This window comes from Epinephelus moara, chromosome 1, assembly GCF_006386435.1.
Source record: "Epinephelus moara isolate mb chromosome 1, YSFRI_EMoa_1.0, whole genome shotgun sequence".
NCBI classification, from domain to species: Eukaryota; Metazoa; Chordata; class Actinopteri; order Perciformes; family Serranidae; genus Epinephelus; species Epinephelus moara.
The window spans coordinates 39,393,069-39,416,587 of record NC_065506.1 but is presented as its reverse complement, the minus strand read 5'-3'; the positions used below and the strand labels follow the sequence as shown (position 1 = coordinate 39,416,587).

The 23,519-nt window shown below is 42.2% G+C and overlaps 1 protein-coding gene across 13 annotated transcripts in view; it reads right to left on the bottom strand.

The window, feature by feature from the left end:
* Positions 1-23,519, bottom strand: part of neo1a (neogenin 1a) — a 254,047-nt gene that overhangs the window by 70,543 nt on the left and 159,985 nt on the right. For all 13 annotated transcript variants that reach the window (XM_050068070.1, XM_050068757.1, XM_050068925.1 and 10 more), the window contains exons 6-7: positions 8,198-8,352; positions 6,364-6,484 (exon numbers count right to left, since the gene is read on the bottom strand). In XM_050068070.1, the coding sequence (XP_049924027.1) occupies positions 6,364-6,484; positions 8,198-8,352 (276 nt within the window). The remainder of the gene's footprint in view (positions 1-6,363; positions 6,485-8,197; positions 8,353-23,519) is intronic.

Genomic DNA, 23,519 nt, shown 5'->3' with positions numbered 1-23,519 from the left:
GCCCATCTTGCAACACTAGCTAAGCTGCTGAACCAGCAGCGGAGGTAGACAACGAGCCAAACTGACGTCTAGGGTGGGCCTTGGTGGAAAAGGGGTCTATGCACAGTCGATGCTGATGAGGTTGTGTTACACGTCACGCCACTTTTGCATGTGCTATTCAGTGTAAAAAAGCAAAGCCGGTGTAATGGCAAATCTTCTTCACAGCAGTACTGCAGAATCTCTGTTTAAAAAAAGGCTTATGAAATTCCCTTACAACAGTTGTGGCTACAGCAGCGTGAGAGCTCAGAGCTTGAACATCCAAACAAGCTTTCAGCCTCTCTAGTGAAGTACTTGGCTTGGGCACTAGGAGGCAAAATGTCAAAACATTATTCATGTGAGCTGTGGGAATGGAGAGGAGAGATGGAGAGATAGACAAACTCAGACAGAGGAGTATTTCCATATTAAAGTCAGCGCAGTGTATGGAAGGAGTAAAAATAAGTATAGAGATGCAAATGGAAGTGCATCTCTTGAATTTATGCAAACATAAAAAAACAAAAACCATGCACTTAAGGGCAAACAGCAAAAGTGAGTGCATCCACTTCTCTTTTGTTAGCCACTGTTAAATGCATATCAAGCTTTTTACTTCAGGTGCTTGAATCTTAAACTTGCCATTTCCGACAAGTGGGCATCTAGCAGGAGTTCCCCGTCTCGTACGTGGCCTTGGATCTGTGATTGTTAAAATTAGAATACATCATGCTCTGAATGTCAGTTTTGAAAATGTAAATGCCGCTTCATTTCTAGAAGGCAACAACGTCAGCCAACCTAGAAACTGAATATTTGTTTCAGCTGTGCACTTGATCTCCAAGAACTACACAAAAAGCAGCCACACTGCAAAGACTGGGCATACATTTCACTTTGCCGCCTTATCAAACTTCAAACACAGCCTTGCTCTTTGTACCACGTATGGAAAGATGACAATCATATAAACAAGTGCTTTGTCTAGGCGTGTACAACTTCAAAGTTGAAGAACGTGACCCATTTCCTCTCCAAGCTGTAATTGCCTCCTACTACAGTATCATGCATAAACGCTTCACATAATCATGTGCCTGGAAAAAGGCCGCAAATTGTTGCTGCACTCTTGTCTATAGATGACACGTGACGATAATCCCTTAAATAGCATATCCTCTGCAGCTGACTAACCTCCATGATCATTTCGACAATAAGGTCTACATGACGACAGCAAGCGTTGACACTGCCAGCAGGGAGTCATCATGACGGTCATTAGTGGTTGTATTTATAGTTCAGTGCAGAAAGAACGGGCCAATCTGCAGAGAATGTGATAAAACCTCGCACACAGAATGCACAGGTTGAGTCAGACGTGTTAATGACAACGTTTCCTGATCAAAAGGTACTGACGCCAACTCCTGCACAGGTGGGCTGGATTTAATAGGAGAAATTCAGGTAAGCTCAAAGGAACAGCTCACCCCAAATGAAAAATACATATTTTTCCTCTTACCTGTAGTGCTGTTTATCAACCTAGATAGTGGCCGTAGATGTGTCTGCCCTCTATCTACCACACTTCACTGCCAACCGTGTCATGGCACAGAAGAAAGTGTGCATATACTCATGGACAAGAGGCCTGTACTCGTGACAATGCGAGATATATACACTAATGGCATCCTGTAACGTAAGCTAGCTCCGTGGTGCTAGGTGAGCTAGCAGTAGATGCACTTTTCCTTCTGCACTGTGATACGGTTGGTGGGTTTAGTTCAGTAGAAAGAAAGGTAACCCTTTCTATGAAGACCATATCTATAATGTGTTATGAGTGTGACACCCTGACGTCCCCATTAAGGTCATGTTTTCAGTTTTTGTCCGTATTTCCTGTTTTATTTTGATACTCACTCTTGTCTCTTGTTTCAGGTATTTAACTTCCTGCCCATGTGTAATTACCTGCCCTGCCCTGCCCTGATTGGTTTCACCTGTCCCTCATTACTCGTCCTCTGTTGCCAACTCGTTCTCAGTTGTTTGCATGTGCGTTCTAGCCACATTCCCTGAGTGTCCTTGTTGGATTTGACCAGATTTTTGCCTTTTTGACACTGCTTAAACCTACTGCCTTTGGATACCTTTGTTTGTGTTTTTTTTTTGACTGTTTTTTCTGTGTGTACTGACCCCTGTTTCCAGTAAAAAGACCTTGCATTTTTGGGTCCTGCGTCTGAGTCCTTTCTTTGTTGGCTCCAGTCTGATAATGAGGGCATTTAGGGTTGCGATGGTATTAGATCTTCATGGTACGATAACCCTCGCGGTATTACAGAATTTATGTTATTATCAGCCAGAATAACCCTTAAAGGAATAAAGATAAAAGGGCTGAACAAACGTATTACTATACGTGACACTTGAAACAATTTTGTAATGGATTTATGTGTAATAAGTCTCCCCTTTAAAAATAACTAATATAGGGGGAGATTATCAGTCCAGTTGAATTTTTCTTTTCAATATCATAGATAAGCAAATGCACATGGCACGATAACCATCAACTTTTATATCACGGTACACCTTAAAACCGGGAAATCGCTGCAAGCCTAGTTCCTGAATGAAACTGCTAACAACAATGTCTGTGGATGAGCTTGAGTAACCAGGTCATGATTTCTTTAAAGAGACATTGCTGTTGAGTTTTTTTAAATGTATTTTTTTTGGCACTTTGAGCACCACAAGCCGAGTGCCATGTAGTTCCATTATATCAGAGAGAAGGCAGACATCTTTATGGCTGATATCTCCAACATTCAGCTACTCACACCAAAACAATCTAGACTGATAAACAGCACTACAGGTAAGAGGGAAAATATGTATTTTTGATTTTGGGGTGAACTGTCCCTTTAAAATCCAATGTTTATGTAAAACAAGAAGGGACGACAGAGACGATACTATCATCAGTGCTATCTTTTGTGGTGTCCAGCCCAGTTGCATTGATGTGTGAGTATCTCCTCTGCCATCCTTTTTTGTTTGTCTATTGTACCAACGCACCAAAGGCAAACTTTTTGTTGCCTCAAGTAGACACAGTTCCACAGCAGCCCAAAGACTTAAGAAAAACAAGAAATTACTCAGCTTTTCTCAGTGTGCAAAGTCACACCAAATTAAACAATAATTTTCATTCTCTTTGGAAAATATAATGACTTATAACAGAAACTCTAACTACTGTAGCACGACTGCACAAACTTCCAGCTCTTCCAAAAGACGACTTCTGAATGTGGCAGCTTTACAAGGGACATTAAGAGGCACTTACTTTGCCTGCAGCACACTGCATAATTAGTTCCCCTTGAGGTCCACTTTTGGCTTTTGTGCTCCTATTTACCCACATCTGTTTGCAACTAGTTGACCCATGTTGCACATGGCTGTGGAATGTCAGGAAAATTGTTTGAGACTGCAATCTATGGTCCTATTTTTGACCTCCATTCTCCCTCCAAAAAATCTGTGTTTTCAAGGTTCTAAAATCACTGAGGCAAAACAAAGCAGGATTTTGAGGGAGAGTGTTTCTTTCTCTCCTGCAGCAGTTTCTCTGTGTACTAACCCTCTGTCATCTGATGTACTGTACCGCAGATCAAAGCCAAACGTATTGATACAAAGCACATATCACTATAAATAACTGTCAAGATGTTGTGCATATGCTAACAGCTGACAGCTGACCTTTTTCCATTCCAAACATCCACAAGTGGGAATCATCAGTGGAGCCACATTTAACTGCAGCTGGCAGCGTCAAGATGCAAAGATTAGGAGCACTAATGAATATTAGCCAACGTGCAGCCGCTGGGTGTTTAGATGCAGTTCACCCCCATTGATTTCCCTGTTGGGTGAAGACAACTTTATCCCTGTGGCAAGTCCCTGGCTTATCTCCCCCGACTGCGAGGCAGCCGACAGACAGACGGGATGTTTTCTGGCCCTGTTTCAGGATGATTCAAGCCTGGCAGGTGTGAGCGGGATACCTGACTGAGGTGAAACACACAGGGGCAGCAAAGAGCAGGAGGAGTGGTTGTGTGCAGACGTGGACAAAGATGCCCAGCTGTGAGGGGGTAGCCACATAGAGGGGAATTTTCAAGCCAGTACAATTAGCATAAAGCCCAGTGTGTTGGATTATCACAGAGAGCAGGTGGCTGTGAAAGACAAGGAGAGGGAAAGTGAGAGGAAGTGGGGAGAAAGGTGGCAGATGGCTGCAGAATCGGATGTGTCCAGGAGGAAAGAGGGAAGAACACAACAGAGGCGAGACTCTGAGGAGAGAGATACAACTCCACTACAACTTAAAGAGATTCATTTCAATCTCACATCACCGAGCCGTAGCCACAAAACACTAATAGCCGTAGAAAATGAGCTGATTTCAAACATGTTCTCATTGATTCACCATCGCACCTCTGAGAGAGGAAATTACTTTGACACAGTGAAGCAAGCATTTGCGGGAAGCGCTGCAGTGAATGTGTCTGTACAAGCACAAAACATCAATAATTTACAGGAAGAATAAACAGCATCGGTGCGACTTCGGTTATTTTCTAGATCTATCATCCGAGACTCAGATGATGACTGGATAATAAACTGATGAATAAACAGGAAACTGGGAAAACTTTCTGCTGGTGGATTAGTATTACTGCGACAAAGATGGAGGTACACACACATGGAAAAGTAAGAGAAGAAAAGATTCTCTGTGATCTATATGGATTAAACAGAGATTAATTTCTTCAAAGCCCCGCTCAGGGCAGACCCCGTGCACAAGGCCAGCTGCTGCAGTAATTCATCCCATTTATCTTCAACTCAAACAAAAAAAAGAAAAGACCTGGGGCCATGTAAAGTAGCAAAACCCTTATCAATGGTGTCAAACACAAATACACAATGAGCTGCAGGTTGTCATTATTTCTGACTTACTGTCCTCCAATCAGAGGGGGTGACACAGCTGGGGGGCCACCGGTTGGACACCGTCATGCTAATCCATTAGCCACCTGCTTCGAGTGAGGGGGAGTTCACGCCTGATTAAATTTCGCCTCCCTCAACAAAATAAAAGAGTCTGACTCGACAGTAAAGTGGTGTTTGTCATATGAAGAACCCACAGAAAACATCTGATTTGTGCTGTATTAGGATCCCCTCGTTCCCCTCGCCGTTTTATTGTTCCTCCATTTCCCACCTTGTTTCGTTTAAATGATGCTTTTCTGTGAAATTGTGTCTTGGTTATCATCTTAAATATCTTGTTGTTTTCTTGTTTGGCGGAGAGCCTTTTACGAGCCCCATGGGTTAGACTCTGATCATAATGACGGTGCAAATGATCTCAAATTTAACTTGTATTACATTTTCTCCAATGATCAGAGGTAATGAAACAAAATTACCTCAAGTAGGATGCTAAAATCAGCCTCTACATTTGCTTCTATTTTCGGGTACTTAGTTTTTCAGCGCCTCTAGCCACTGTCCTTGCTGTCTTTGTTTGTTGTACTCTGCACTCAGCAGCTCCTCTCTGGGAATTGTTGTTCAGCCCTCTCTTATGGCTTTAAAGGGAAAAGTACAACAAGAGAGAGACTATGCTGCAGCTATCCAGGCTCTCACTTCACCAGCATGTGTGTTCATGTTTAGGTGCAGCTCGGCCTTTACATGTCGAAGGCTGCTGCATTAAAACGCCGGCATTGTGTGAAGCAGCTCTCCCCAAAGTCCTCACAACATTTCTGCAACACTAGACGTGGAATGGACTGTGTGCCAACCGAGCATCGTTTGGCCCAGATATAATTCTGTTCCCTTTGAGTCACCTCTGGTTTAACAAGATCCCAGTGGTTTCATTTCACTGTTCACTACACACCCTCGCTCCTCACACCTTCACAGATGTGCACAGCCTCCAGAATCCATCTAGGTGTTCATAAATAAGGCAAACTATAGAGAGCAGAGGACCCACCCTATTACCAAGCTCGATCTTGTTTACAAGCCTTTGTTGAGGGCATTGTATCTTTTATTCCTTTCTCTACTTACATTTTATGAGCCACAGATATCTGCAACTGTACTTGGTATTTAAGCATTTAAACTAACATAAAACAATGACTGCTTTGTTAGCATTTAACAACTCCATTTCCTGTAACTGGGATTCATAGTAGGTGTGGCTGTTAAAAGCTAAAAACTAATCACGAGGATCTTTGTGGCAAGGCTGTCGTTGACGGCTGTGAACAGAGGCTGAAGCACTTGGTTGTCTGAACAAAACTGATCAGACATGGTTCATTTCTGAGTCGCTCCTGGCATTAATGATTTCATAACTGAAGCATTTTTATCAATGTTGTGTTTTTATCGCCTTCTTGAGTAGGAATCAATTTGATCTTGTTAGCTAACGCATCTGATTTGCACACTACTGGGTGGTCCTGGTGAGTGGCGTACCGTGATCTAAGATGATGAGCTGGGCGCTGGACTGGATGTTGCCTGCATCGTTCTCCGCGAGGCACTGATAGAAACCCTCGTCTGACTTGACCAAACCCAGAACCTGCAGGTTGTGCTCCTTCTGCAGAGCAGGAAGGAAGAGAAACAGAGAAAAAGACAAGCAGTTAATAATTTCAGCAATTTTAACCAGTCTCATACTCTTTATTATCACACTGGGATGATGCTAAATTATGCACAGACTGCTGATAGTCCAACGTCTTCAGTGCAGAAAAGGGAAAAAGGTGCAATTTAAAAGGGATAGTTTGTGGTTTTTGAAGAGGGGTACTTATCTACAGTCAGTGTATTGCATACAGCAGATGTCAGTCGGCACGCCCTCAGTTTGGAGAAGCAGCCAGAGTTAAACACGGGAGCTAAGCAATGTACTGCTGTGTAGGGGGGCAACAACAAAACGTATTTTAGCCACCTGAAATAAGTGTAAAAAAATACGAGGGTTGCCCCCTTATAGTGGACCAAACGTTAGTCAACCAGAAAGGTCATTAGTCGGCTACTTAGAGCTTTACATCTCGCCCACGGAAACACTTTCAAACTTACACACTTATCTCCAGGTTTTCCAGGCGGTTAAATATGCAGCATGTGTACGGGCCCTAATTTCCAGGGCTGGTACCTGCGGTTATTCCACAGGCTAGTTAATAACATGTCGGGCAGGAAATCCAAAGTGTGGGATCATTTTGAGAAGGTGAAGGACGAACCCAAGGTGATATGTAAACTCATCTTCATTGGTCGACTACAAACATGACGTATCATCTGAAACATGGAAGTAGCTACATGCCCATTAGCCCACAGCGTCATTAACAGGCGGCTCGCTCAGTGTGTGACGTGCACTTGTAGATAAAATATAGGCCTATATTAATGAAGGTTCATTAGTACGGTTTTGTATTTCTCTGTAATGTAGCACAGTGTTAACAATGTTACTGATACTATTCTTTCTCACACCTTCAACTCAAACCATTGTGTTGCCCCGCCCAAAATATATCATTTGATAATTACATTAATATCGTAAACATGCAGGAGACTAGTCGACTAATGGCCCTAATTTTGTGACTATTGGTCGACTAGAAAAATTCTTCGTCGAGGACAGACTATTGGTCGACTAGAAAAATTCTTCGTCGAGGACAGCCATATAAAATACCAGTATAAGCTATATCTGGACTATTTTTATCTTTTCCGTCAGACAGCCTGGTCCGATGAGGAAGCCAGTAACAGCTTCAGTTTCCCATCTATGCTCTCGTCAAAGCCACCAGACTCCACGGATAAAAACAGTCATTTTAGCTCACTAAACACAAGAGCTGCTGGTCTACTGCTGCTTTGATCAGTTAGTGAGTTTGTGTCATTGTGTGACTTTGGTGAATCTTAAAAAGTCTTTATAAACGCCAAAGTCACTCAATAACACAAACAATATAACTGTGTGAGGCAGTGGTGAACCTCCTGTGTTCAGCAGTGTCAAAACATTGTTTTTCCTCAGTGGAGTCTGACTTTGAAGAGAGTGATATGACGGCTTCATCATCTCGCCGGAAATCACAGACAGTGAGGTAAAGCAGTGAAAATATTCTAAATATAGCTAACACTTAAACTGATATTGAATTTTATTGGTGGGACGCTCCATTACAGTATATTGCTTAGCTTCCACGACGGACAACAGCCAGCTTCCCCAAACTGGCGGCGGCATGCTGACTGACATCTACTGTATGTATCATAACGTCTATGGATAAGTACCTCATACAGCCCCACTTCAAAAAAATCCAAACTCTCACATCAAGTGCCACAATTAACTTACAACTATTTTGAAGTAGTCACTGGGGATGACAGCATCTCCATTCTTGACCCATTTGACGGTGGGAGCTGGTGACCCCGAGACCTCGCACTCGAAGACGATGTCCATGGACTCGTAGGCGTAAATGTTGTCCGGCCGCTTCACAAACTGGGGAGGAACTGTGGAATCCAGATGAGAAAGAGGAGTCAGAAACGTTTAGAAAATAAACATTCGATTTATTGTCAAAGTCTTGTGGAATTGAATAAACACTAAGCAAAAAAGCTGACTGAAGAAGATTTGTTTGAGTCATCTTGTCTTTATGAAATTCAGTTACCAGTTTGTCAAAACTAACCAGGCACATCAAAGTCCAGCAGTCCAGTCTCTGCCAGGAAATGAACAAGACCAAGTGATGCCATGCCTCCCCTTCAACTGCCAAATTGCCAGTTAAGGGAGGGTGGAAATAACAACAAACAGAATAATCTAACAACAACTTATCCAATTATTTTCTGCACCCTTCACACAACTGTGACCTTTTTCAGCAGATGGCACCACTTGGAATATTTGATTAAAAAAGGTGCTACAACCTCTGTTCTTATTCTATTCAAAAACAACACTTCCTTTGGTACCAGTACGACGTGTTAGCATGCTACACTAGCTGAGCCGAGCACTTGCAGATCTCTCCTAGTCCTGGTAATGAGGGCCAGAAAGGAGTTATTTGATCTGCTGGGGTGATACAGTGCCTCATCAATCTGTCCTGGAACAAGGTCACTGGGAGCGCAGGGCCCAGGCCTCGTCCTCTCTCTATAATTGGACTGCATGTGTATGTGAGGAGAGACAGAGTGAGACAGACTCTGCATGTGTGTGTGTGTGTTTCCGTGCACAAGTGCCTTTGCTGCCTCTGTGCATTCTCTGATAAGCGGCAACCTCGCTGACCACAGTTTAAATGACTGTATTGTAAGTGTGTCGCAGTGTGTCAAGCTTCGCCATCAGCCTCCTGGGCTCAGTGATAGCCAGTTATTAGCATCTATTTTGCGGCTATTCACATGGGTTGATTGGATATTAGTAGCAGTGGGTGGACAGGGTCCCTTTCTGGCTTTATTCAGCAGAGCAGCAGGTTGTGAGGTCAAGTCCCCTGCATATGCTCCATGAAGCTGCAGCTAATTTACAGTAACATGAAAGTGCTAGTTAACAGATTAGGCTTCATTGTGTTGGGACACGCTCTGAACAGCGAGAGGATTAAGACTCCTAAATTATAGTTATTTGTAGTTAAACTGCTAAAGAAACAATTCCCCTGTATACTCATTTATCCACCAATAATAGCCTCAACACACCAAGAAGCAGTGCAGCTACAGGACACAGTGGGCAGTGTAACATGTTTGTATTTTCCCAACCTTAAAATGCACTTTGCCCATCTGTTTGGTATTTTTATACCCAACACAGAGCGCACAGGGCAAACGTGGGAGGAGAGGCGCAACTTGATAGAAGCTGCAGACAAAGAAAATGCCAATCCCATTTGTACAAATCCAGCTGTGTGTCCTCACTTTTCTAAAATTGCCTGAAAAAGCCTCGTTTTTAATCGTTCATTTTCAGTAACTGCTCATCCTGTTAGCGGTCGCTGGTCTGCTGGAGCCTATCCCAGCTGACATTGGGCGAGAGGCAGGGTACACCCTGGACAGGTCACCAGACTATCACAGGGCTGACACATAGAGACAGACAACCATTCACACACATTCACACCTACAGGCAATTTAGAGTCACCAGTTAACCTGCATGTCTTTGGACTGTGGGAGGAAGCCGGAGTACCTGGAGAAAACTCACGGTGACACGGGGAGAACATGCAAACTCCACACAGAAGGGGAACCCTCTTGCTGTGAAGCAACAGTACTAACCACTGTGCCGCCCATTTTAATCATTAGCATCTAGTTTTATTTGCAATTATTTGCAATAAAAACATGGAAGTAGTAGAGGACTTTGATTTAAACAAAATTAAAGCCATTTACACCTTAAACTGACACAGAAAAGGTACAAATTGGTGCATAGAAAAATCACCAGAATGAAGGAAATTAAGTGATGCTCAGTACCCCAGTCCCTTGTTTAATATGTGTCCTTCCCAACACTGAAACAAAACCTACTCCCTTGGATTTATTGGTGTATGTCAGCTTAAACTCATTCAAAAGAATCAGCTCAAACAGACATCACTAAACGTATTGGCAGCAGTAAGACCCTTTCAGACGAGACACTTAGCGAGCTCACACACTTTGAACACTACTGTGTGTGTCTGAATTCTCTGAACTTTACAACACAAGTTTGCATATAATTGTAAAGAGACTTCAGGAGGAAAGCCTTGACTTGAAAATAAGGTTCCAACCAAGTAGGCATATCAGGTGCGTTGTAACAGGCAGCTTGTATGTAGGCAACATGTGTAGACTATATGATGAAGCGTACATGATCTAAGCACGGGACTAATGCATCATTTATAATATATGTGCTAAAAGAAGAAATGTAAGAAAGGGGTAGGGACATAAGTTTTACTTCTCCCTACTCCTTTTCAGACACTGTTATCTTTGTCTAGTTTGTTTATTTGTGTTTTATTTTGGTTTGAAATTAAGTCATTCATTCATTCTTTTTTGCTAGCAACGATAAAATAATCTTGTCCCACTATAAGTTTTGCAAACTCTGAATATGTTACCAAAGCGTTCCATCTGTAAGGCCCTACAGCAGCTGTAATCATGTCAACTATCAAAACAAAAAAGTTACAAATGCTAGTTCATAATAAACTTAAACAAAATAGATCAAAATATTTCAACACTGTGTGCCTCACACGCTGTCAAAACAGAAACCTGTACTGTAACAGGAGGGTACAAGCAGGCCAGGAAGTGCACCAGGCTTTGAAGCCAATTTTCATAGTTGCCAAAAAGTGGAATTACATCCATCAACTGAAGCCCTGTGGCCCAAAAATAATTTTTCTGACTGATTTACATGCTGAAAGAGACGTCTGTAAATCAGTAGCCATAATTTTTTTGAGTGCAACAACCTCTGTGAAATGACTTGTTAGACTATCAGGATTTAATCCACTCAGTCGATAAATATTATAAAGTCTAGAGGAGCTGCCCGTTTGAATCCTTTTGTCCCCACAGTGCTAAACCGGGAGTCGCCATCTTGGCCGGTGGAAGTCTCCAGTGTGGTTGCTCTATGGGCCACATAGTGCAGAAGCACTAACGGTCGTTCAGATAATTTCATACAGTGCAGTCACGTTTTTGTTGTTTTGTGCACCACTGAGCAACTTTCATAGGAATGAACATTGCCCCACCTCCAATACTGTAACCAGTTCTCTTTATACATCCAGGTGACACACATGTCCCACTGTTCACTGTTCTCATCAAGTGGCCATGCGAGCTATATTTATATCCCCACAGGTTCACCTTCTTAATGACAGAGACAAACTCATGCCTGTCACTCACACTGTCAAAATGTATTCAGGGAATAAATCTCCAACTGAAGACTCACAGTAGAGAATACATTCTCTTCACAAAGGTGGGGTTTCTCTTCAGGTTTGACGCTACAGATTAAAAAAAAAAAGTTGCCGTGTTTCGAACTACAGTAAAGCCGCTGTATAGCATGTTCTTTCTTTTCTGTGACTTCTGAAATGCCAGTTTTCCAACCACTCCGTGTAGCTGAACAAGTCAAACACGAAACAACTGGATAGTTCGGCAGAATACAGAAACCTTTCCTTCGCCTCGCTTAATGAGCGTCTAGACTTTTCTGTGAGCCACTGTGGCGAATATTGACGGCCGAGACAAGGATGGAAATGAGGACGGTGATGCTTGTGGACTGGATCACTGTATGATTGTCGAGACAGCCATCGCCCCTGCTGTGTGTGTGCGCGCGTGTGTCTGCGTGCGCGTGGCGGTGTTCCCTGCAGGGGGATGTGTGAGCTGTGAATAATGTGTTTCACAGTGTGGAGTCCCCTGGATATTTGCCTCTAGTAGCTGTGCAACACAGGCAGGTGGAATCCTTGGTTTACTTTGGTGTGTCAGGGACATGGCGTTAAGATACCAGTGAGCTACTGTGTGTGCAAGTGTGTATGTGTGTGTGTGTGTGTGTGTTGAGCTATGAATGAATATGAATAATTTTAAAAGGATACTTGTTTCGTCCCGTTATTACTGGTGCTATATGCTGCACATAATTGTGTTTGCTTCCCTCCCGCTGGCAGTGTGTGCATGGGTGGATTTTCTTATGGTATGCTGTCTGTAATACAAGTGTGTGTGTGTGTGTGTGTGTGTGTGTCAATGCCTGCTTATGTATGCAGACATATGTTTCTGTATGTCCCCACTGTCTCAATCTGTACACGTTCTATATATATTCGTATGGCTTTTTGCATTACATTGCCATGCTTATGTATACATCCATATACTGTGTGTGTGTGTGTGTGTGTGTGTGTGTGTGTGTGTGTGTGTGTGTGTGTGTGCGCGCACAGCCCCCCAGTGAGGTTTGCTGGTGACAGGTTTTGATGGTGACTGGTACCCTGTGGCTCTCTTTATCGCTCACTCTCTTTCCGTTTCAGCCTCTCATTTTTTCCCCCCTGACTCTTAATCTTCCTATAACTCCCTGTTTATCTCTCCATCTTCAGCCTCCCTCTCCCCTCCCTCTCCCCTCCTTCTCCCTCTCCCTCTCCATCTGAGCAGACATGCACCATTTTCTCTAAATGGAGTTCAGACATTTGGAACCTATTGGACTGAGCAATGAGTAGAAATGCCTAAATATACCAAAATGGTTGGCGGTGGGGGAAGAGGAAGCTTTCAGGACTCAACAGAGGGTGACGTGTGTGTTTGCATGTGAGTGTGTGTGTGTGTGTGTGTGTGTGTGTCTGACCTTCCTTAATTGGCTGTTTACAGCGTGAAACATGCATATGCAAAGGTGAAGTTAGTCACATTTGAAAAAGGGTTGCAGCAAAGTGCTGCCAGTGCCAGATGTTAGCGGAGTCACACAGCACCAAAGTTACTGGAAAACAGCAGACTTATTTTTCAACAATAAGTTATTCACGACCACAACTTCAGAAACTGGTGGTGTTTTTGACCACAAGCACCAGTGTTTTAATCAGCAGGCTCTCATGCATTCTGTGGTGTAGAAACACATTCAGTATGACACACGTGATTACCAAGAGCACGGTGATTTTGTTGTTGTTAATTTTATTTTGTTGTTAGTTGTTCCCCCCTTTGTGCCAGGGAAACACAGAAATCTACACAAAAAATAACTACACTGTTTTAAAGTCATTGAGCCTTACATGACACTGCCTTCTCAGGAGCACAAATTCAATCACACATTTGTGAAACAACCTTTAAAATAACCTTCCTTCAAAAACACGAACGTGAAAACATTTTTTAAAAACAACTGTTTCAAAAGCCTTTTTTCTGTAAACAACAAATCACAGTTCCCTCTCTGACATCTATTGCTGTGACAACATGAACAAATTTGTCCTTCAACTATTTATTCAAGTTTCTCAACAAGGACTACATTTTACAACATTACTAAGGCTTTCAAAATAACACATTCATTTCGATTAATTAATCACATTAAAAAATAACTCATTAAAAAAAATGAACGCAGGGCCGTCGGTGGCTTAGTGGTAGAGCAGGCGCCCCATGTACAAGGCTGTTGCCGCAGCGGCCTGGGTTCGATTCCAGCCTGTGGCCCTTTGCTGCATGTCACTCCCTCTCTCTCTCCCCCTTTCACACTTGTCTGTCCTGTCAAATGAAGGCTAAAAATGCCCCAAAAATATCTTTTTAAAAAAAAACAAAAAAAAAACAAGACCGCTGATTAATGGTGCCCTTTGACCTGGTGTGTCACTGAAGGCCATGGTGGCTTTGTCACATGATGGAGGCAGATGAGACGACGCTGTCTGGTCACGTGAATGGAACATTTACTTTTAAAAAATGCCCAGATAGAACTGTTGATAGGAGCACCATCTCAACGAACTCAGAGGTCCAAGGTAGCACAGCCTCTGATGCTAGCACTATCAGTCAGCCCCGTCATGCCACACTCGACCAGATGTTCAGGCACAAACTGAGTAAGTCTACCTGTGACCGACTAACTCCCTTTCTAAATGGATTACAATGGACTGCAGATCAGTTACGGAGGTAAAGGACAGGGGATCAGTTGCGTCCAAAATCGTGCAGCTTTACTATGATTCATCTGCCAAAGTTCACTGGAATTTAATTCTTTTAAATACTTTCACAGCAAATATTGATGTATGCGATAAATTTAGATTAACTAATCACAGAGCAGGTAACTTATTCCATTTATTAATAATTTGACACATTTAACACATCATGATAACTTGAAAATTTACCTTCGCCCAACACTCATTTTTACTGGATAGAGCAATAAGGTATCATAATGTAACCAAATGCAACCTCCATCAGCAGTTAGTTCAGGCTGCTAACAGCTAACGTTAACTAGCTCTCCTGCTGATGTCAACACAGATTAGTTATTCACAATGAAGTATTAACCTAACACATCGATACTGAGTGTGCTACATGTTTTCGTCCTGACAGTGTACGCGAAAAGATCTCTGTTCGTCCTAAACACATTTCCTATTGTCCCCAGGATGACAAGACACCATTAGTCTGGAGCCCTGCTTTTTAGCCTGCGCAAAATTGATGACAAACAGAAAAAGAACAGCCACTGCCATCAGTGAATGTCATCTTATTTGCCGATAAGCGGACGGCAGTCAGTAAGGCAAATATCGGCTGATAAATTGGTGCATCCGTAAAAAAGGCGCTCAGAAGTAATTAATGAGTAAGAAACGTTCAACTATAACAATATATACAATTTAACTGTGTTTGCATATAGTGAAAACTCCACATGGTGCCTTTAGAGGGGGTAAAGCTAAAATGTTTGGCGCATATTTGCTTGATTGACAGGCGTCTCATCCTATCACACTCTGCAATTTTAGGCTGCTCACGCATTTCTCAATACGTCTACCCTGGCTGCAGCCTTACCCAAATTTGGTTATTCTCGATCTAGTAACATACAAAGATGGTGATGAATGATTACTCCAATGCCAGGACTAAAAATATGTCTCTTCATACACATATGGATGACGTCACACACGCCAAGTCCATGCTTTATTTCACTCTACAGTTCACAGACACACAGATGCTCAACTCTACGAGCTGGAGTGTGTCCAAGCAGGCTGACTCGTATTGGAACATAAATACGACTCTTTAATGAAAGAGAAATCCTACAGAGACAGAAAAACAACAAAGGAGAGGCAGATACGCAAAAAACAAACATCAAGAGCAATATAAATGAGGGAGCACAGCCTAAAGAAGTCTGATGCCAGTTCTTTGGGGCTGGTATTATCTCTCTAGCCTGTAGCTTAGTAAAAGCAGCTTTAATGCAGACTTACACTGACTCCAGTGAACTACTAAAAGAGGGCCACAAAAAGGTCATGTGTGTGTCTCACTGTGAGCTTGTTAAAACAAGACCCCATAGGATTCCTAAAGGGATTCTGGGCAGATTACTTTACTTAAAGCCTCACTGCTAGCCAGGAATACACTCAACAGAGACATACCGAGAGGAATAAAGCCCAGCCTCCATCTATTGATGAAAACGTGACATATCAAAGTCAAAAAGCTGAGGAAAGCAGCTGTTGCAGCCGGTGTACTTTTGACTTGCTGAGATGAGTCAAATTTTTTGGACGTAAATTCTCCGACAACAGTCATCTATTAAGGCCTCGTGTAAGATTGTTAAAGCTGCAGGATCCAAATATGAAAAACATTTCTCTGTTTTGTAAGCTTGGCCGGAGTCCAGTAAGCTTCGTAAAGTTAAACAATGGCTCTCGGGCAGTCAGGGTTTACTCCGAGGGCAAGTGGAACTCGGACTGCGCTAATTACCCATCCTGCTCTTCCAAAGATAACAGCTTTACTCTTAATCCTGGCCAAAACAAACAGCTTCGGCACTAAGGCAAGAAAGATGCTTGGAATTTGCTTTCCTAGTCATCGAGAAGACACAACAGGCCGTTAGAGGCAGAGTCGTGGGGGGGGGGGGGTGCTCAATCTCTGGATGTTTTGGGTTGACTCACTCCGATGCTTTTAAAATGAGTGGAATTGATTGAAAGCAGAGGCCTGAAGATTGTCCATGAAATGCTGAAACAAAGCTCGCTTGATGGTTTTGTTACGGCACATAAAGGCGTTCAAGGCGAAGCTTCCTCTGCACGGTGCCTTTATCTCAGATCAATTCTCAGCAGAGAGGAGCTCTAACACTTATTGTGGCAACTCAACCTCCCACTGGAAGAGTATTGAAAACATGGCAAACAAAAAAACAACTGATTTGACCATTGACTCGTATTATATGCCATATATCTTACTTTAAAATGTGTTATCAATTATCAGGTATTACAACAGTATCACTGGGAATCTGGTGCATCAATCACTGGGTGTCATGTTTCCTGTAAACTTAAGTATTGTCATGGCAAAAGAAAAACATAATGCAGCATGCCATGCTCATGTCATAATGAAGTCAGACCTAAAGATTATAAATCTCAAATAGGTGTCCGACGCCCATATCACCGACAAAGCATGTGGAAAAAGAAAAGAAATATAAACTAAAATCAAAACAAAAAAATACCCCCAAATGAACTGTTCACCTAAGTATCTACACATAACCTCAGTAAAAAGCTTGTTTTCTAATATCCCAGGCTTCCTCCAGATAACTGACTACTTTATTTGTTTCATATGTGAACAGCCACGTCAGTCTTTGTTCAAACTCGATATCTGTTTTTATCTTATTAAACAAACATTGCGCAGTTCGCAATAAAAAAGACCATAGAAAACAAAATGAAACTCATTTTCTGTATAGTTTAAACAGCACATTGTGCAGACCGACTTTTCTCCTTCCTAATTAACATACCGTCCAGTTTCAGCAGGCAAAGGTAAAATTCCAGCCCTCAGCTGAGCACACAGAGATCCTCCGAGCCAGCAATGTGGCGGTGAGTAACTCAGTGAGTTCATTTTACAGTTGGACGGCTGAGTAATGCCTGTCAGACGCTGCTGCCCACTCAAACACCTGGTAAGGTGGGCCGAGTTGGACCGGGTCCCCCAGCAGCAGATGTAGCAACATGGGACGGACTAACACAACGTCTCTGGCAGAACAAAGACTCAATGAAAACACACACACACACACACACACACACACACACACACACACACACACACACAGTACTTATATGTTTCATGCAGATTTGTCTCTCTCTGAAATAAATAGCAGATGACTGCAGACACGAGAGAGGGCGTTGACAGGAATCACACAGAGACCCCTCCACACACCTCTCACCCTGATGTTTGAGATAACACCCCCTGTGAAAAAGGGAAGAGGTGTGTGCGCCTGTGGGTGTTGCTTCTTATCAGATTAGTGTTCTTGTTCTTTTTATTTCGGCCAGAATGTAGCTGCTCTGTGATGCTGCAGGGGAGGGCAGGAAGACGGCGTGCCAAAGTAAAAATATCCAGCAGATCTTATCAGATCTCTAATTCTTCCATGCGTCATTTAAAACAACTATTCCTGTCATGAGCTGGGAAAAATCTGAGCGTAGTTCAGAAAAAAATCCTCTACAGTTTTTTTTTTAACTATGTTACGAAATGCTGATGTTTAGTAAAATACAGCCATGTGTTTCCTTCATATGTTTTCTCTTGGATGTAGACATGATGTACAATCATGATGTACTTTTTTCTCGCTACGAAAAACTAAAGAACAGGGTACAACTGTGAGCTGAAATGGAGCATATCAAGGGTTTTTATGTTTCTGTCTATTTTTGCCCGTTCCTATAACAAGACAAAAACACTCCTCCTGTCTGTCTGGGGTTATAAATCCTCAGCCCATAGGAAAGACATGAAACTTTTACAGGGGGCAGGGATTTCCTGCGTGTGAGCGCTGCACATGGAAAGAACAATTAAGTTGATGACATGATAGCAAGAGGCCATGATAGATGAGGGCCCCTCACTCGGAACCCCATAAAACTGGAAACATACATGTTTGTGGAGAGACTATTTCTGTCCTGCAAACACACACACACACACACACACACACACACACACACACAGAGTCCAGGTCTGGGTGGTGCCCCTGTCACGCAAGACCATAATCAGAAGCTGCTCCCTCCTCTGGCCTCATTTATCCTCTTGCCAGCTCTAATAGAGGGTGAGATGTCACAGCAAAGTCATACTGAACAGAACACACACAAACATAAAGTAATAATCACACAGTCCCAGATGTGATGTAAGAGGAAGGATGAGTTACATGTTACTGTAACACTTTTATTCGGAGCCTGACATCCTTCAAAACTACCTGCAGTTCTGTTGTACTGAAAAAAAAAGTTTAGCTTCACCACAGTGCCAGATTGTGTTTGTGTCTACACAAATACAGGCTCTAATCCTCTTTATCTCTCTGCTGACACTTTGATAATATTTAATAAAAAAGATACGGGACACACTGCTCTGGGATACCTATTGCTTATTTCTGACAGCCGCTGACATTATCGCTTCTGAAGCTGTTTGTGCATCACTTCACAATGCTGAAAAGGTATTTCCTGTTCATTCAGTTGCTTTGGTCATATCAGCTTGCAGCCAAACTTTAACTGTTTTGATAGTAAGGAGAATGGTCAGTTAAGAAATAAGTTTGCCACTCTTTACCACTCAGCTCTGCAGGCTGTTCTCACGCATTTGTATGTATACCTATGACAAATAATGCACCAGATGTCGCATATAACCCACGTAATCATGAACTAGTAATTCGTGTTAAACCCAGATAACTGTGAAGGCTGTGATCATGTGATCAATGCACTGACAGGAGTAAATAGCAAAGTAGTATGTGGATTGAAAGTCTGCATAAGGAGGCAGGTTAAGGTGGTGGATGGGTCAAAAACACACAGGACTTTCCCCCAGGAGACTGGTATTCTTATCCAGTGTGAAACCAAGTGAACTTTGAATGATTTTAAAGTACGTTGTCACACTGCCATGTTACATTAAGTACACAACTTTACGTGAAGTATGTAACGTGACAAAGCCCAATTGTGTTTCTTTTCTTAATCCTAACCTACATAACTTTACGTTACGTACAAAATGTGATGACACCACCAACATTTCTTTTCCTAAACCTAATCTATGTAAACATAACAATGGCAAACTATGTTTCTTTACCTAATCCTCACACAGTGACTTTACGTAAAGTAAATAATGGGACAACACCAAACTATGTTTTTCTTCCTAAACCTAACCTATGTAACTTTGCGATAAGTAAGTAACGTGACAATGCCTGACTATGTTTTTAACTTTAATTTTACTATCCTAATCCTAACCTACATCATTTTAAGTTGGGTACATAACTTGATGATGCCTAATCATGATTCTTTTCCTAAACCTAACCTACACAACTATACTTTTTTGAGCCTAACCTACATAACTTTACGTTAAATATGTAACGTGTCCACACCCAACCATGATTCTTTTCCCAAAACCGAACCTGCATAACTTTTCTAGTCCTTAGCGACATTATTTTAAGCTGGGTATGTGACCTGATGACGCCCCTATCAGGACTAAACCTAGCCTAAGTAACGTTACATTAATTACGTAATGTGAACCTAACCTACAGTACATAACTTTCCTAATCCTTACCTACATAATTTGAAGATGGGTATGTAACATGACCACGCCCAACCATGATTATTTTTTTCCAAAACCAACCTACATAACTTTTCTAGTCCTTATGTACCATCACTTTCAGCTGGGTACGTGACCTGATGACGCCCAATCATGATTTCTGTTTTCAAACCTAACCCGTGTGTAATGTGACAAAGCCCAACTATGATTCTTTTCCTAAACCTAACAAGTATAGTATGGGTACTAATTAGTTGGGAGCTAATTCGTAAGATATGTTACGAACCATTGTATGAGGACACGTTGAGCTCTGCCTGGGTGAAATCTTACTTGTTTGAAAGAGACTCAGTGTGACTCGTCACTTTTCTGTCCAGACCATAGAAACAGAATAAGAGTAGAACGGACATTAAACCGTTTACAGTGGTCATTTATGAGTACAAAAATAAAGGTTGTCGTTATGGTGACAACACACATGTCCGTGGGGCCTTAAAGTGAGTCACACTCACTAGTTTGAGAACTCTGTGTTGGCCTACCATTAACACTAACCCAGCTTTTGTCTTTTTCTCTTGGGTAGGCTCATGATGTAGCCTGGGTATGTCACACAAATGCTCAATTGGATTGGAATTTGGGGAATTTGGAGGCCAGGTCGACGCCTTGAGCTCTTTGTCACATCCCTCAGGCCTTTCCTGAGCAGATTCTGCGGTGTGGCATGGTGCATTGTCCTGCTGGGGGAGGCCACTGCTATTGGGGGTGTTGTTAGTATCACGGGCTGTGCTTGGTCTGCAGTGGAGTTTCGGTGGTTGATGCATGTGAAGACGGACCCAAGGTTTCCCAGCAGAACACTGCATTGTAACAAGATGATCAGTGTTATTCACTTCACCCGTCAGTGGTTTTAATGTTGCTGCTGATTGGTATATTCTAGGTGGGAAGTAGCAACCGAGGAGACTTAAGTTAAGTTAAGAGCCACTGAGGCACACTCAACATTTGAATAACGGTTCAATCTGAAAACTGTGCACGTGTAGTGAATGCATACAGGTGTATAGAGTAAGTGCATAATTGACCTTGTGTCAGATCATTATGTGTGCATACTTGTGTGTTAGTGTGCATGTGTGTGTGCACACCTGCTGCAGCCCCCATGCATCTCTCCCTCTACAGATGAGCACCAGCTGCATCACAAACCCCCAAGCTATCTCCAGGCGAAACCTAACAATGTTTTACCATATCAAATCCCCGGCTGACTCCCGGCATCTTTTCCTCAGCACAAACTGTCCAGTGTTTATGAAAAGCCACTAGCCGTAAACACACAATTTCTCCTTGTTACTGCAGCAAAAGAGGCCCTAAGGTGTTTTTAGAAGTAGTCAATCATAGGAAAAATTGTTTTGATGTTGGTATAGATTTATACTACACTGATTTGTATGGGGGTCTTTTACAAGCGTAACTACTTCTTGAGGGAATCAATTGACCTTTCAAGTGTCACTTCTGTTGTCAAGGGAGCAAATCAATGGTGCAATCTGGTTTCTTCATGAATCTGGAAGAAGCAAATGCAATTAGGCCCGTGAGTCTACAGCATGGGATCTAATCAAACGGTTTTATCGTATTACAATGACTGATGTCTTTCAACAATATTCTAAGAACGCTGATCAATCCTCTACAGTCCTGTCACATTGGAGGTGAAGGCTGGCAGGGGTCGGGTCAGAGACACCAGGGATTTCAGCGAGAATTTGGTGGGCAGGACTTGAAGACTGAAAACGAGTGAAGTCAGATGTCCTCCTGTGACCTGATCCGATTTTCCATTACTGTCTCCTTTAATCACAGTGAGCGACGGGAAATGATGAAAGGGTGGTGGAGGGGGTGATGGAGAGATGAAGGGATTTGAGGGAAGAAAGAGATGGGAGTCATAGCATGATGTGGCTGCGTGTGAAATGCAATGAACCCGGGGAATGAGCCTCGGGGTGTTTCCCCCATTCTAAAGTTATTTCACACCAAATCCTGTTGACGTGTATGAGACTTGCTTCACCTGGGAAAAGCGTATAAGTACACATGACGTGTTGGTGTGAACTTTTCTCACCGAATACAATTACTGTGGGTGAATCTGATACTGTATGAGTAACAATGATTTAACAAGAATCAGGGGGACTTACGTTTTCATTTTCTAATGCACTGCTGTTAATATTTTTGTATATATATATATATTTTTTTTTTATGGTTAGTTAGATGGTAAATCTACTGGACAAAAATTGCTTATTTTGCAGTTAGGAGATGTGATTGTCATTAATTACTGAACCACCCACATCACAAACTTTGCTTTATTTGTTGCATGGGTTGAAATAAATCTTTTAAGTTATGACCATAGCTGAAGCTCTAAAGTGACCTACTCAGTTGCTACACTTGAATTTGATCATTTACAGTTTCGATATCTCAACAAGACATAAAATTAGTGAAGTCATTTTCCTTCTCAGCATATTGGAAATAAACACAGGTTCCTACAGCTTAAGGTAAGTTAGATTAAAGACTTTTTAATGTCACTCGCAATGAAATTTAAGGCAAAACTGAACTGAATAAAAAAAAAAATTGAACCTACATTAAGTATGTAGGACTAGTTGGGGCATCAGTGGCTTAGTGGATAGAGCAGGCGCCCCATGTACAAGGCTGTTGCCGCAGCGGCCCGGGTTCGACTCCAGCCTGTGGCCCTTTGCTGCATGTCTCTCCTTCTCTCTCCCTCTCTCCCCCCTTTCACAACTATCCTATCAATTAAAGGCAAAAACGCCCTAAAAATATATATTTAAAAAAAGTATGTAGGACTAGGGGATAAAGTGCATAAAGTGTAACATAAAACATGACTTTTTTGGTAAATACCTGGTGTTTATTGATGAGTATTCCTGGCAGTTTTGTGTTTCTTACTCTGCCTTGATTCACAAAATGAGTTTGAAAAACTTTCTGCATAAAATACGCAGAGCCGTTCAATTTGCTCTTCCCCGTATCATCCAGGCTACACTGACAGCTAGCTAGCAGACAGCGGACCCTCTGCACCGAGCAGAAAAAATATGAGTATTGTTGGTTCCACTATCCTGATCAGAGTGACGCTAATACAAGAGGCATGCGGTAAATTATTTAAGAAAAATAGATGTTGCCATTGTTGTGAGATCTTACAATACAATAACAGGAGGAAACGATTCATAAACTCCTACTTGCCATGCCTTTGCATTTTTAAGACTCATGAAAGACCTTTTAATACCAATTAAGGCCTTATTTTTAGGTTACTGAATTCAATGCCTTTTGAGACTTTTTAAGGATCTGCAGGAAACCTGTAAACAATTTTAAACATTTTTGGTTGTTGTGTCACCCTTGTAGGGATATAGTGTGCTCGATATGTTGTTTCATCCGTGCTGACTTTTCACATGGTTCATATGTTGTCTCTACATGAGACACAGGTGGATATCAGGCCCCCAGGAACACCGCTTAGCATTGCAGCAAATTTTCCCCAGTGGCCACTTGTGGTATTGCAGCAAAAAAATCCCCTGCAACCCAAAAAGTATTCTTTCATAAACTACCACTGTAAAAGACACATCTGTAAAACTGCTGACAGGACATTTCGAACTGCAAACAACATCAATTATTAATCTTTCTATTCTGAATTTTTGAGCTATGGTGGTTTTATATTTGTAAAACTTTCCTCGAGCCGAGAACAGGATTGA